This window comes from Myotis brandtii, unplaced genomic scaffold, assembly GCF_000412655.1.
Source record: "Myotis brandtii unplaced genomic scaffold, ASM41265v1 scaffold29, whole genome shotgun sequence".
NCBI lineage: Eukaryota > Metazoa > Chordata > Mammalia > Chiroptera > Vespertilionidae > Myotis > Myotis brandtii.
The window spans coordinates 2871208-2885881 of record NW_005361075.1 but is presented as its reverse complement, the minus strand read 5'-3'; the positions used below and the strand labels follow the sequence as shown (position 1 = coordinate 2885881).

The 14674-nt window shown below is 42.7% G+C and overlaps 1 protein-coding gene across 3 annotated transcripts in view; it reads left to right on the top strand.

Annotated features, from left to right (window-relative positions):
• Positions 1 to 14674, top strand: part of SLC4A8 (solute carrier family 4, sodium bicarbonate cotransporter, member 8) — a 114950-nt gene that overhangs the window by 13656 nt on the left and 86620 nt on the right. The window contains exon 1 of one of the 3 annotated variants that reach the window (XM_014542109.1): positions 1950 to 1998. The exons of the other annotated variants lie outside the window; for them this stretch is intronic. Within the exon in view, the coding sequence (XP_014397595.1) occupies positions 1975 to 1998 (24 nt within the window). The 5' untranslated portion in view covers positions 1950 to 1974. Of the gene's footprint in view, positions 1 to 1949; positions 1999 to 14674 lie in introns of those variants that run through there. 3 annotated transcript variants of the gene reach the window in all.

Here is a 14674-nt window from a genome sequence, read left to right as displayed (position 1 = left end):
TCAATAAAATATATTTTAAAAATAAAATAAAAAATAAAATAGATTTTGTTTGAAATCAAGGATTTACAGAAACTTTTTGAAGAGCTACTGATTATCAGTGAGGTCCTGTAACCCCCAGCCCTAAATACCCCTACACAATGGAGATGTTTGTAGGTTTTCTCAGAGTTGGGACCTACTGCCAGAGAGTGAGTTGGTGATATTTGGCGAGGAGTGATACTAAGAAAAACCTTTGGTTAGTGAGGGGAAAAAATAAAATTCTTACTTGTCCATGGAGTTTTATCAATTTGAAGGGATGCCCCAAATCATTTGATCCCTTCAACCACTCCATGAAAAACGGGATTGGGGATGTGGATTATCCAGTTTGTTTACATGACATAATTTTTTTTGGCAGGACCTTAGAGGAGCATGAATATACTCCTCCATATCTCATTCTGCCCAGAGAAGACAGACCAAGTGGTGCTTTAAAATATGCCCATTCTGCCAGACCACAGTAACATGTGACAAGCATATATTTCACAACAAGGATGAGCTCAAACTTAAAAAAAAATGGCTCTGCTTGTTAATCATCAAGACAAAATATTGGGGGGTCAACTGTGATAAGAGAATTATGGGAAATTATTGCAGGCTTGCCAAACCACTGAGTGACTTAACAGGCACAAAACAAGGATGCCTCAAGAACAGAAGAAGCAGCAGCCCCACTGTTCAGAGCTGGAGATGGACTCTCACACCCTGATGGGCTCTGTAATGTACTTTCCAGACCTGGCATTCAATAACCTGACGAACCCACAGGCGCTAAATTTGAAGGTTATAGTGATCAGGGCATTTGACCTCCAGGCATTTATTGGTTCTGTGGTCATTAATCCAAGCTCAATATGGCGATCATGCTCCTTGCCAGTGATGGGCAAAGAAGAGTGTCTGCTGGAAGCCTCTGGGAAAGCTTTTATTTCTTTGGGAAAAAACAACAACAAACAGAGACAAGAATAAGACAGTCCATCAGAAGCCTACTTGAGAACAACACCCACATAGTGACAGGGTGAAGCAGAGGGATGATGGAACTGGGGCTCCTGTTGACACTATTGAGCTGGAGCTTAGGCTGCTCTTGGTGTCCACCCCACCCTGGTGTCTGTTATGTGGGAGAACTCAGTCGACTATTCGTGAGCCAAGGGAGAGAGCAAAGGGAAAATAGGGGTACTACTAGCCCAAAGGCACCCAGACCTCCTCCAAGGGCATTAAGATTTTGCTTTGAGTCGACCAAAACCGGGATCTTCTACAGAACCTGGAATGTGACAATCCTACCTAGGAAACCAGAGAACCTTACTGCCAGTGTGAACCTAATCATTTAACTCAAAAAGCTGAGAAAGCCATGTCTGAATGGGAATCTAGCCTGCTGCATATGTGAGCCGCTTCTCTGAGACCTCATAGAGGAGTGAAGTCCTGGTGCCGGGACTCATGTACTTCTTGCCTTTGGAACCAGAGGTGCCAGGTCACTTCACCTATTCTTCACAGGCCCGATGCTATGGGGGAGGCACATTTCAGTGTATGGGGCTGGGAGGCCCTGCTAGAATTCCTCCCAACAAAGGAGAGACTCTCAAAGTAGAGGCATGAAGTCCCTTAGTTAGCTGGCACTAATTGTTGGCAAGTTGTTAAACCTCCGTTTTCTCTTATTAAAAAGAGGATGTTGATATGAATCTATTTTGAAATTTAGATGAGATAATGCATGTAAATCACTCAGAACATAATGTTCCAAAGTTCAGCAATAGCAACGTAGGCACCGGAGCCACTTCTCTGTGCTGACAGGAGAGCCATTGAACTCTACTACATGCACTGGGGACCCTCAAACCTGAAGACAAATGTCAGTGGAGGCAACATGTGACTTTCTTAGTATGTGCCTGTGACTCTACCCGAAAGCTTTACTTACTTGTTTTCTGATCTGGGGCAGGGACCGTACAGATCATTCATGAGTTTGGCTGACCCATGAAGTTTGGTCTGGATTTGAAGGTAGGCAAGAATGACCACTTGGATCCTGCTCAAAGTTCCTCCATTTCGGTTTACTCCCAAAGCAAATGAAAGCAGCGCAAGGAATGGACATGAGACAAGGGTACATCTGGTGGTGGTTGCTGTTCCCCTTGGCCTCTTGTTTCAATTCATAGAGAGGCATCCCGCGGAGTGTGGTGGTGGTGGCAGCCAGTGGGGAGGAATGCAGGTCTGGCAGGGAGGAAGCAGAGAGAAACTCCCAAGAAAGACCTAGGAAATGATGCTTCAGACTCTCTAAAGAGCAGAGAAAGAGAGTTGAGTGGTGCCTCCCAGTGGGGAGGTGGGGACATATCACAGCAGGGATTGAGAAGGATGGACCGCCCATTCTTCTAGGCTTTATCCTGTAAGATGCCCTTGCACCAGGCAATTTCCCAGGCAGGACTGGGAGATACGTGAGAAACCAGAGGAACTAAGGACTTCCCCTTTGGAGAGGAAGTGACCCCAAGACTGGAGGCAAGAGGCTGGTCCAGTGCCTGGTCTATCTCCCAGCTCCCCAGAGCAAGCTGTATCTCAACCTCCGTTAGTGCTGGGTGAGCCTGGGAGATCACCATTTCTTCATTTCATTACAACCTTAGACTCAGGCCTGTTGATGTCCTGTGGCCAACCACATCCTTCGTGTTTGTTTTGGAGAGATCGCACCAAATTCCCCAATGAAGTCTCCCCTGTTACATATAAATAGTGCTGCTGTAAAGTCCGATTTTCCCAAGGTAAAACTTCTAGAAGTGGCCCTAACTGGTTTGGCTCAGTGGGTAGAGCATCGGCCTGCGGACTGAAAGGTCCCAGGGTCGATTCCGGTCAAGGGCATGTACCTTGGTTGCGGGCACATCTCCAGTAGGAGGTGTGCAGGAGGCAGCTGATCGATGTTTCTCTCTCATTGATGTTTCTAACTCTCTATCCCTCTCCCTTCCTCTCTGTAAAAAATCAATAAAATATATTTTTAAAAAAACTTCTAGAAGTGGAACTTGCTGGATCAAAGGCTATGAAAATTATTAAGGTTTTTGATTCTTATTCCAGGAGGAAATATTATCCATTACTAGAAAAAGATGTAAAAAGTTCCTGCCCTTGTCAACTTGGAGAGAGCTGATGGCCAAATAACTAATATAAGAGGTGGCCTGTTTTTCTGAAAAAACAGCCATGCCACAATGTCTATAATAAATTAAATTAAGACCATAAAATGTGGTCTGGGTGCAGCAGATCACATGGTATTAAACAAATTGGACTGCCTGGAGATTCATGAGACAGAGAACACCAGAGCGACAGAATGGGGTTATCAGATGTCTCCTTGAAAATAGGAAGTGTGGTGGTGGCAGCGGCTGCAGTTGCATTTACTAAGGGTAACTTCTGTGTAAATGGGGTTAGGACGAGAGGAGTGCAAAGAACCAGCACGTCCCTCTCAGGGAACTCTGTACAATGAGGGAGATCACCAGCTACAAATAAAATTATTCCAGGAGAGAGATTTTCTTCCTGGGATGAGCAAGGACATTCTACTATTCTGTCCACAGTTGGAAAGGTTAATGTATATGAAAGCTCTGTGGAAGCCATACAGTGTTATTGGTGTGGGGTACAGTGCTAGGTAGTAGGGAGTCAGAGATGAAAGACTAGTTTCTATCTCCCAGTTTCCTGAACCATTTCTTAGAATGTGATAAGAGCCGTATCAGAGAAATATATGTGAGAGGCCCAGGAGGGAGTGATTAGTTTACCTGCTGGAGGAAGAGATGACATGACCAGATTTGTGAAGAATGAGTAAAAATTTGCCTGGTAGGTTTAAGTGGGAGAGACGCAGGTATAGTGAGGGACACAATGTGACCCAGGTGGCCCCCACAATTTGGACTACAAGTGACATGCCTCGTCTGTCTCCAGGAGTTAGTGTTCCAGGCCCCACGTGCAGCAGTATCAGATCCAGAAGTCGGTCTGGGGCCCTCTGAGGCTCCATGCTGTCCCCAGGATCCTAGGGGTTACTAGTGTTATGTAATAACAGAGCCAGCTTGGTCCTGGCTAATGGGCTCATTGCGGCAGGAGACTGCACTTAATGAGGGGGAGCCAGCCCAGGCCAGTAAGTCCTCAAGGTGGAGGCTGCACAAAGTTAGGAGGCATGTGAAAGCCATGTCTTGCCCCCAGGGTATGTCTCCCAAACGTGAGATCCTTGCACTTCTAGCTTGGACAGTCAGAATTTCCTTTTATTTTTTAAAATATATTTTTATTGATTTCAGAGAGGGAGAGAGAGATAGAAGCATCAATGATGAGAGAGAATCATTGATCGGCTGCCTCCTGTAAGGTCCCTACAAGGGATCAAGCCCCCAACCCGGGCGTGTGCCCTGACTGGGAATCGAACGGTGACTGCCTGGTTCCTAGGTGGACACTCAACCACTCAGCCATGTTGGCTGGGTCACAATTTCCTTTTAAAACTATTGACAACTTCCACCAGGTGCTCAGCTGCCTGCCTTCTTAATTTCTGACTGTAGACATCTTAATTTCCTAGAGCTTCTGTGACAAAGTACCACTAATTGTGTGGCTTAAAACAGAAATTTATTGTCTCACGGTTCTGGAGAAATCTGCAGAGCCATGCTCCATCTAAAACCTATAGTATAGAGGAACCCTTCTATGCTTCTTCCTGACAATCATTTTTTTAATTTAAAAAAATTGTATTTACTTAGAAGCATTCAGAATGTCAACAAAACAGCTGCAATTTTTGATTTTGCAATTACAGAGTGGTATTCAGTTAACAGAACAAGAATTATTTTGTATAAGTTGCATCAGAGACAACTGAAGATGAAAAAACTACCATCCTCATATATTACTAATTTGTGCTGTGCACCAAGAACCGGCTTTAAATTTCCATGCCAATTTACAGCCCCCATACTGTACCAGGCAAGGTTAGTGATCATTGAAAATACCACCAGGACAGGGCTATCTAGACACATTTGGCACTGACCAGTGTGGCTCAGTGGTTGGAGCTTCAGCCCAGGCACCGAAGAATTGTGGGTTCAAATCCAGACAAGGACACATAACTGGGTTGCAGGTTCATCCCAGGCCCCTAAATGGGGCACATGTGGGAGGCAACCAGTGGATGTGTCTCTCTCACATTGATGTTTCTCTTTCCCTCCTTCCTTCCCTTCCAGTCTCTCTGAAAAGCAATGGAAAAAATATCCTCAGGTGAGGATTAACGACAGTAAACAAACAAATAAGTACACATTCAAAAAAGCACCGTACAGTTTAAAAACATCTTATACAGATTACATTTCAGTTTTTGTTTTTTCTTTAAAAGGAATGAGTTGTGTACAGGGCTGTTAAATGCTTTGTAGACAAGGGAAAAAAACTGTGCCAGAACCAACTTATTCAGCATCATCATCTTCTTCATCTCCCTCCTCCTCATCATCCTCTTCATCTTCCTTGTCTTCCTCCTCTTCCTTCTTTTTCTTCCTTTATAAGGACACCAATTATATTGGACTAGAGGCCCGGTGCATGAAAATTCCTGCACTGGAGGAGGGGGTCCTTCAGCCCGGCTTGCCCTCTCTCACAGTCCGGGAGCCCTCAGTGGCAGGAGGCGACCCAGTGATCAGGGGAAGGCGACACCCCCATCACACCTCTGCTGCTGCCACTGCCGGCAGCGCAAGCCTCAGCTGGCCCTGGTTACCTGAGCCTCGGGTGGCCCTGGAAGGCTGGGCAGCCGCCACCCAAGGCTTGCCTGCACCTGGGGCTGGCCCTGGGGGACTGGGGGACTGAGGGGACTGAGGGACTCAGGTGTGTGGAGTGGCTGGACCTGCCTGGGGGCAGGCCTGGCTGTGCTGTGTGCCTGCTGCCCTGGTGGGGCTAAGGGGACTGGGTGCTGCCATCTTGTGGCTGTGGGCACCACCATCTTTGAAGGCGTGACAGTCAATTAGCATATCCCCTCTTTATTGGCTGAGGGTGCCGCCATCTTGTGAGGGCATGATGGTCAATTAGCATATTCCCTCTTTATTTGATAGGATTACGGGCCTACTCCAATATGACTTTATCTTAATTAATTACATCTTCAATGACCCTATCCTATATAATAAAAGCCTAATGTGCTAAGTGTCCAGTTGTCTGGTCATCTGTCCAACCAATCAAAGCGTAATATGCTAATGACAGCTAAGGCCACTCAACCGCTTGCTATGACGTGCACTGACCACCAGAGGGCAAACAGTTGACCAGTTGACCAGTTGCTATGATGTGCACTAACCACCAAAGGGCAGACGCTCCGACCAGTAGGTTAGCTTGCTGCTGGGTCTGACCAATTGGGACTGAGGGAGATGGGCTGGACACACCCTGGATCCCTCCTGATCATGTGCTTTGTTTTATAGGAAAAGTATTGATTTTTTTGCATAATAATCTTGTGTCCAGCCACTTTTCTGAATTGTCTTATTGTTTGCAATAGTTTTCAGTTGATTCCAGGTTTGCAATGTTATAATTTAATCTTTTTCTTTCTGATGTTTCATATATTTTATTATTTTATGTTGTCAAGTTCCATTGGCTAACCCCTCTCTACACATTAAGTAATAATAATGATTGTGATAATTCTTTTTTTAAAAATTTTATTATATACTTTACATTGAGTACTTCAGAAATGAATATAATTACAATAATTTCAAAATGCAGCCCCTGGATTAAATAAATATTCTTTATAACTATATTCAGTCAATATCTAGAAATGTATGTAGACACTAAGTCAGCTAACAAATAATAAAATAACTATGTAAACTAGAAACCTCAGGGATGAGGAATATACATGATCAATTAAGTCACTTTGCCACCATGTATTTTAAAAAACACGATTCACATTTGTTTCAATCACATATACATCCACTCCAAGAGTTAAATTAGACAGCTGATGCTAACAACTTAACACTATGATCTCTGTTACCTTAAAAGGCAATTTAATTTAATACAGAGAAAATCAAGAAGAAAATTTCAGGACCCTTGATCAGTGGTTCTTTTGAGAAGCTGTTGGTGCACATGGGATGACTTACCTTCTCAAAGTATTCTTTGGAAGCACATGTGGAGAATCCAGTGTCCAGTTTGTGGAAGTCTCTTGTCTTTTTGATAATAGCCATTCTAATAGGTGTGATGTGATATCTCACTTAGTTTTACTTTGCATTTTCCTGATGATCAGTGAGCATCTTTTCATGTACTTCTTAGCTATTTGCATGTCTTCTTTAGGAAAATGTCTATTCAGGTCCTTTGCCCATTTAAAAATTGAATTATTTGTTTTTTTTTCTGTTGAGTTGTATGAGTACCTTATAATTTTTTTTATTTTTATTAATGGGTATGTGGGGTAGAGAGTGAGAATGTGATGGATGGCACCAGCTGGCCGTCTGGTGTCCTCCAGGTGGGGTCAGTTTTGGGACAGACCAGAGTAACATTTCGTGCTACATGGCCATCGGGCAGCACAGCTTCTATGAACACTCTCAGTTGGGAGCGCCCTTCCTTCTCCAGCATGTGGCCGCCTTTGTCATCAGCAGAGAGGACTGCAGGCCCCTGGGGCTTTGCCGTAACCCAGTCGTAGCAGCTGGAGCAGTCTTTCACCTCAGATTGGTTCCCAAATTCATCCATCACCTTGGATTGAATAGTCCAGCCTTCCCAAGGGAACACCAGCAGCTGCATGACCTTGACCCCACAGTCATAGCTATGCCTGTGAGAAGAGCTTATTTTACTTCTCTCAGTCTGTGACAGAGCAAGACAAAAAGTAAAGAGACCAGGCTTGGGGTGTGGCTGCTGACCCAGTCCTAGAGTGGCCAGCAGCAGCAGCAAGCAGCAGGGCACACAGTGATCCCAGGCCAACAGCCAAAGCTCCTGGCATCAGAGACCTGGACCCCACGATAGCCCCTCCCAGATCCTTCTACATTTTGGATATTATCCTGGACCAGATATATGGTTTGCAGATATTTTCCTACATTCCCATAGGTTCTATTTTTAATTTTTGAGGAAAAATGTATCCCATAGGATGCCTTTTCATTTTGTCAACTGTTTCTTTTGCTGTGCAGAAACTTTTTCGTTTGATGTAGTCCCACTTATCTGTTTTTGCTTTTGCACCATGTGCTTTTGGTGTGATACCCCAAAAAATCATTGCCAAGACCAATGTCAAGGAGCTTTTTCTCTCTGTTTTCTTCTAGGAATTTTATGGTTTCAGGTCTTATATCTAAGTCTTTAACCAATTTTGAGCTAATTTTTGTGAGTGGTGTAAGATAAGGGTACTTCTTAGCTATTTGCATGTCTTCTTTAGGAAAATGTCTATTCAGGTCCTTTGTCCATTTACAAATTGAATTATTTGTTTTTTTTTTGCTGTTGAGTTGTATGAGTACCTTATAATTTTTTTTATTTTTATTAATGGGTATGTGGAGTAGAGAGTGAGAATGTGATGGATGGCACTATTTATTGAATACACTATTCAATAAATTGAATACACTATTTATTGAATACACTATATTTCATTCTTTTGCATATGAATATCCAGTTTTCCCAACCACATTTACTGAATACACTATTATTTTCCCCATTGAGTATCCTTGGCTCTGTTGTTAAGTATTAGTTGACCAAATATGCATGGATTTACTTCTGGGTTTTAGATTCTGTTGCATTGGTTTATGGTCTGTTTTTATGCCAGTACCATACTATTTTGATGACTATAGCTTTGTAATTTAATTTGAAATATTTTTGAATATGTTTATAAGCTCTTTTGTTTTTCTTTTTTCTCATTTAATAATTTCTTTTGAAAGTTTTTAGTTTTTCTGTGGCTCTCTAACTTCTTGAGTTGGGTGCTTAATTCATTTTTTCATTTTCATATTTATATGTGTAATTATTTAAAGCTATAAAATATTTTTGGTCTCAGTCTTATGCAGTGTCAATTTTAATTTTTTTTTGCTTATGAATTAATTACTTAAGATTTTTAAAAAATCCGTTTAGTAGAGTTTAAAAAATTTTGTTACTGATTTAAAGTTTTATTACATTATGATAATAGAATATCTTTTACTCTACAGAATTTATTATTTTTCTTTTGGTCCAATAGTAAATTTTGGTGAATAGTTCATAAGCCCTTGAAAAGATATATTCCTTATTTTCAAAATATTGTGTTTAATATATATACCAATCATATCAATTATGTCCCTCAAGTATATATCTTTACTTATTGTTTGTCTTGCTCTGTCACAGATTGAGAGAGGTAAAATAAGCTCTTCTCACAATACTATGTGTGTCAATTCTTCCTTGTATATTTATTATTATGTTATTTGATATTTGTTAGATCTTTATTGTAAAGTAAACGTTTGTTGTTATAAAGTGCCTATACTTTTATCTTGAAGTCAGTATTACCAGAAGGACAGACTTTAGGTCAGTGATTCCCAAAGTGGGCACTACCGCCCCCCGGTGGGCGCTGCAGCGATCCAGGGGGGCGGTGATGGCCACAGGTGCATTTGGGGGCGATGAGTAACTGCTATTAAAATTTAAAAAAAATTAATTTCCAGGGGCTGAGTAATATTTTTTCTGGAAAGGGGGCGGTAGGCCAAATAAGTTTGGGAACCACTGCTTTAGGTCATAACTTCCCTTTTCCCTCCTTCCTCCTTTCTCCTTCCTCCTTCCTTCTTCCTCCTTCCTCCTTCCTCCTTCCTCCTTCCTTTTGCCCCTCTCCTCTCTCCCCTCTCCCTTCTCCCTTCTCCCCTCTCCCCTCTCCCTTTACAAACCTTTGCACATTCTTTATCATTTAAACTGTCTGAGTGTCTTGCTTTAGGCATGACTCTTAATAGTTTGAGGATAATCTGTACTTTTGGCATTTGGCCAGCTTGGGGCAGGAGGTATTCTGAAGTAGTGCTCACTGGCCTGAGAATTTGTTGGATGGAGGTCTCTTTTTGTTTGATGATTTGTGTTTTTGAAAATATCTTTATTTCTCTTTAATCCCCCACTTCTATTTCCAAAATCTTAGTTATGAAAAATTTCAAACATAGAGAGAAGATGTAAAACAAGGTAATCAAACAGTGTAGTTTTACCTCTCTCAATCTGTGACAGAGCAATGAACATCTGTAAAGCCTCCACTAGATTCCACAATTGTTAACATCTTTCCATATTTACTTTCTATTTCTCTCTCTTTTTATCTCTACCTAGGCATATCCATCTATTCCTATATCTATATTGCTATAATATTTGAAAATAAGTAGTATGCATCATGATACACTACTCCTAAATACTACAGTGTGCATCTGCTAAGATTAATCACAACCATTATCACATACGAAAACAAACATAGTTGAATCTTTTAAAATTCTGTATGTCATTGCTGGAAGTTCTCCCAGTGGTCTAGAATCACAGGGGGCCTGCTGGAGTCAGTAATCCCATCCCGATCATGGCCTCTCAGGAAGACAAGAACAAGGGAGGGTACCCTAACTGGCTGTACGATTTGAAGGGCCGCCATGTGGAAGAGTGAGCAGACTTTTCTCTTTGGATCTACAGCGGGGAGCGTTTGGAATATAAAGAGTGGAAGTTTCAAGGAGACAAACTGAACCAGGAATGTGGCTACTGGCCTATAATCAGCAGTGAGCTCCCGGTCACTGGAAATATCCAGGAAAACTGGATGGTCCCTTCTCAGCGATGCTGTGGAGAGAAATTGTGTTGAATGGAAAGCTGGTCTATCGGACGTTTAAGGGGACAGGGATAAGAAATTCTGGAGAGGCCCAAACTGATCGTTAGGTTACAATCCAATTGTAATGGCTCTTGTTCATTTTGTCTACCCAGCAAAGCCGATTGTGTCTATTTCTGTCTTGAAGCTGGATTTGTTTTCCTCTTGATATTTATTGGCTGACCATCTCATAGCCTGGGTAGTTCTTAGTAAACCTAGCATATATTCTTTCTTTTATAAGAAAGTACAGTGCCCTAACCAGTTTGGCTCAGTGGATAGAGCGTCGGCCTTCGGACTGAAGGGTCCCAGGTTCGATTCCGGCCAAGGGCATGTACCTTGGTTGCGGGCAAATCCCCAGTGGGGGGTGTGCAGGAGGCAGCTGATCGATGTTCCTCTCCCATCGATGTTTCTAACTCTCTATCCCTCTCCCTTCCTCTCTGTAAAAAATCAATGAAATATATTAAAAAAAAAAAGAAAGTACAGAGAAATTTTGCCTTCTTTAAAGAGGAGTCTGGCCTTTTCAATTTCACAGTAGGAGTTAAAAACAAACAAACAAAACAACCACTAAACAAAACAAACAAAGATAAATCAGTGAAATACCTTCAAATTCTATACCTATTCTTTCTTGCCCCAGCTCAAATGTCTGAATGGATCTCTTTTCTTTTTTATTAACTGCAAAATAAAAGGCCTCAAGGGACGTTTCATGGGTAATAAGAGTAGCTTGGACTGAATTTATATCTAAGTCAGATATGTGCTTCCTGAGATAAAAAGCAGTAATAGTTATTTTCAGAACTTCATGAGTTTGTTAAGTAAACTAATGAATGGGTATCACTGACAAGCTTTCCAAAGTGAAAATTATATGAAACTGTCATCTGATAGGCAAAAGTAACAGAGGAGAAACCTTGAGTTTTTGCGATGGGGAGTTCATGTCAAAGCTAAAAGAAATTCGTATTTTCACTGTTCCTTTGAAACCAATTCAATTTTATGCAAGAAGTGGCTGAATGGAATTGTATTTCTAGGAAGCTACTCAATAAAGTGGAAAGCATCAGTAGTTCTTTCCTTTTTCTTTTTAAGAAGGCCTGAGATTTGCTTTATTTTATTTTTAAAATATATTTTTATTGTTTTCAGAGAGGACGGGAGAGGGAGAGATAGAAACATCAATGATGAAAGAGAATCATTGATCAGCTGCCTCCTGCATGCCCCACACTGGGGATCAAGCCTGCAGCCTGGGTATGTGCCCTGACCAGGTATCAAACTGTGACCTCCTGGTTCATAGGTCAACATTCAACCACTGAGCCACATGGCTGGGCAGCATCCGTAGTTCCCGACCCAGCTCTGCTGTTAACTGACCTGGGCAAGTCCCTATTCTAGTCACATTGCAGCTTCCTAGTCCAGGAAATGTTCTGTGTACATTTGCAGACGCATTGAAGGGAAATGAGATAAGGTGATAAAGAAGTTAAGAGTATATAGAATTATACAAATATGAGGTATTGAATTTGCTGCCGCCCTAAGGATATTCCAGGTCTATTGGCTAAAAGTAGGAAGTTTCCTATTCCTACTTGTATAACAAGCTCAGGAGGCCTTATCCCCAGGTAGATAAAATGTAGGGTGAAACTACTGTACACAGACCTGATTTCTAAGCAGGGCTTGGTTGGGTTAGAACCGGATAAGATAGATGTATTTAATTAATATAAATGTGTTCAGATCTGACATCAAGGACTTGGCAAGTGGTCCCTGGTTAACACTTGATTCTCCCAAATTCTGGAACTACTTCCCATACGGGTCTGGAAGTCCCAGGACATGTTACATCCAAGGCCTGCTTTTCTATTTTGTCTGCCCCTTCTAGTGGTCCTTCCCGTCACCTCTGCCTCTGCCCAGAGATTCTCATGATTCCAGAGAAGGCAGAATGTAGGTTTTTGCTATTTTACTTGTGTTTGGCCTCACTTAGTTTGGAGCAAGATGTGAGTGAGTACAATATAGGGAATTTCTATGAATAATGTTGGTGATGACAAACGGAGGGGGACTGATTTTCCCAGTCAAGAGTCAGTTTTTGTGGTGCTTCATTGTTCTTCCCTGGGATGTGCCGTGTTCCAGGCTGGCAGCATGCCGTGAACAAAGAAACTTGTGTTCTGTAGTCTCTGGCTGTGCTGTGACTTGGCAAGGGCTGAAGGCAAATCGTGCACCTGCATAACCTCTTTAGCTTGGTGAAGAATGGTATCTCTTTCCCACTTCCCCTCCCTTCACAGGAAATTCTCCCAGACGACAGCACAAACAAGCCCTAATTAAGTCTTTCCTTGAATCTCCACATTTTTTTCCACCAGCCTTTTCTTGGGTTTAGATGTGTAATTAAGAGGAAGCAGGAGAAAGTAAGTCAGGTATGAGATGCAGCTGGGAACTGGGAGTACTTAACGGCAAGTAAAGACTAGAACCTCTGCCCTGGTGGCCCTTTGGACAGTGTAAACAGGGCAAGAGACATGGTAAATTGATGGAGGAATTAAGATGCTTTGGAAGGAAGAGTTGGTTGCAATTATATGAGCACATTTTCTTAGACCTTTTGAGTTTCTTGTGTTTTTGCCTCTGAATAAGAGAATTTCAATGTTTCTCAGCCAATATTTAAAGATAATACATGGAAGGTGCCTACTGCTTCCCTGGAAAGGCTGTGAACACAGCCTTATAATTATATACAAAATCTGGGGTTTTTGTGTACTTATCTGAAAGGAGAGTCCCATATATTTTACAGGGGGTTCAAGACCTACTTTCCCTCCTACCCCCCACCACTGGTATTAAAGAAGGATCTAGAGATACAAATCTGGAAGGACAGCCACATTTGGAATCCATGAAGGGAGGTTGGAGCCTATAGAACAGGGGTCCTCAAACTACAGCCCGCGGGCCACATGCAAATACAAATATTGTATTTGTTCCCGTTTTGTTTTTTTACTTCAAAATAAGATATGTGCAGTGTTCATTGGAATTTGTTCATAGTTTTTTTTAAAACTATAGTCCGGCCCTCCAACGGTCTGAGGGACAGTGAACTGGCCCCCTGTTTAAAAAGTTTGAGGACCCCTGCTATAGAAGTTAGAGAAGGATGGAGGCCCCAGGCAGCCCCATGAGAGGCAGTAGGTGGTTAAGCATGTGCACTTACATCAGATCCATCTGATCTCAGAGCCCAGCGTCTCCATTTATTAACTGTGCCAGCTGTGTGATCTGGGCAATCTACACCTTTAAGCTGCAGTCTTCAGTTTTCTCATATGGGATGATAGAACATATCTCATAGAATCAGTGCAAGGATTAATTAAAGTTATCCATGTAGCATGCCTCCTTGCTTCCCTGTTGATGTGTGCAGTCTATCTCTATGTGTATTTTGAATTGTATGCCTCTTTCCAGGCCAAGCATCCTGCGCAGGCCTCAGAAGGCCGAGGTATGTTCTGCTATTTGGTTGTCTTCTTCCTGCTCTCTTTAGAAAAGTAAGAGCGTGAGGCAGTGTCCTTGACTGAATGTCCTTCTTCCAGCTCCCCCAGCTTGCTGGCTGGGCCGAGAGCAGCATAGTTGCATTTTTCCAAGCAGTGTAGGGAGCAATAAAAGCTAGAAACCTGGAGCCTGGAGCCCAGGGTCTCTCAGGGAACTAGACCAAATTAGTCAGGGGGTGGGGTTTGGGGGGCAGGGCCTATAGGCTGCAACGCCCCAGGTGGCAGCCGCCTCAGGCAGCCTCAGAAGCCAACTCTGTGGCCTAGTTCCTTTTGTAATTTTCACAATAGACCAGAAGATGGGGCTCTTGACTCTGGAGTCAAGGGCCAGGGGCTCTGACTTGTTCCATGATTGAACTGGAGGGAAATCAGACCCATCGGAGCTCCGGGGAATCCTCTACTTAGTTCCTCAGTCCTCTCTTTACTCTGCCCACTCAAGCCCACTCCCATGGCTGGGAGCTGTCTTTCTGGGGAGAGGAAAATGTGGGCATATTTTTCCTTTGGTCACCATCCTTGGCCCCTCTTGAATTACCATGTTGCAAGAGCTAGTCTG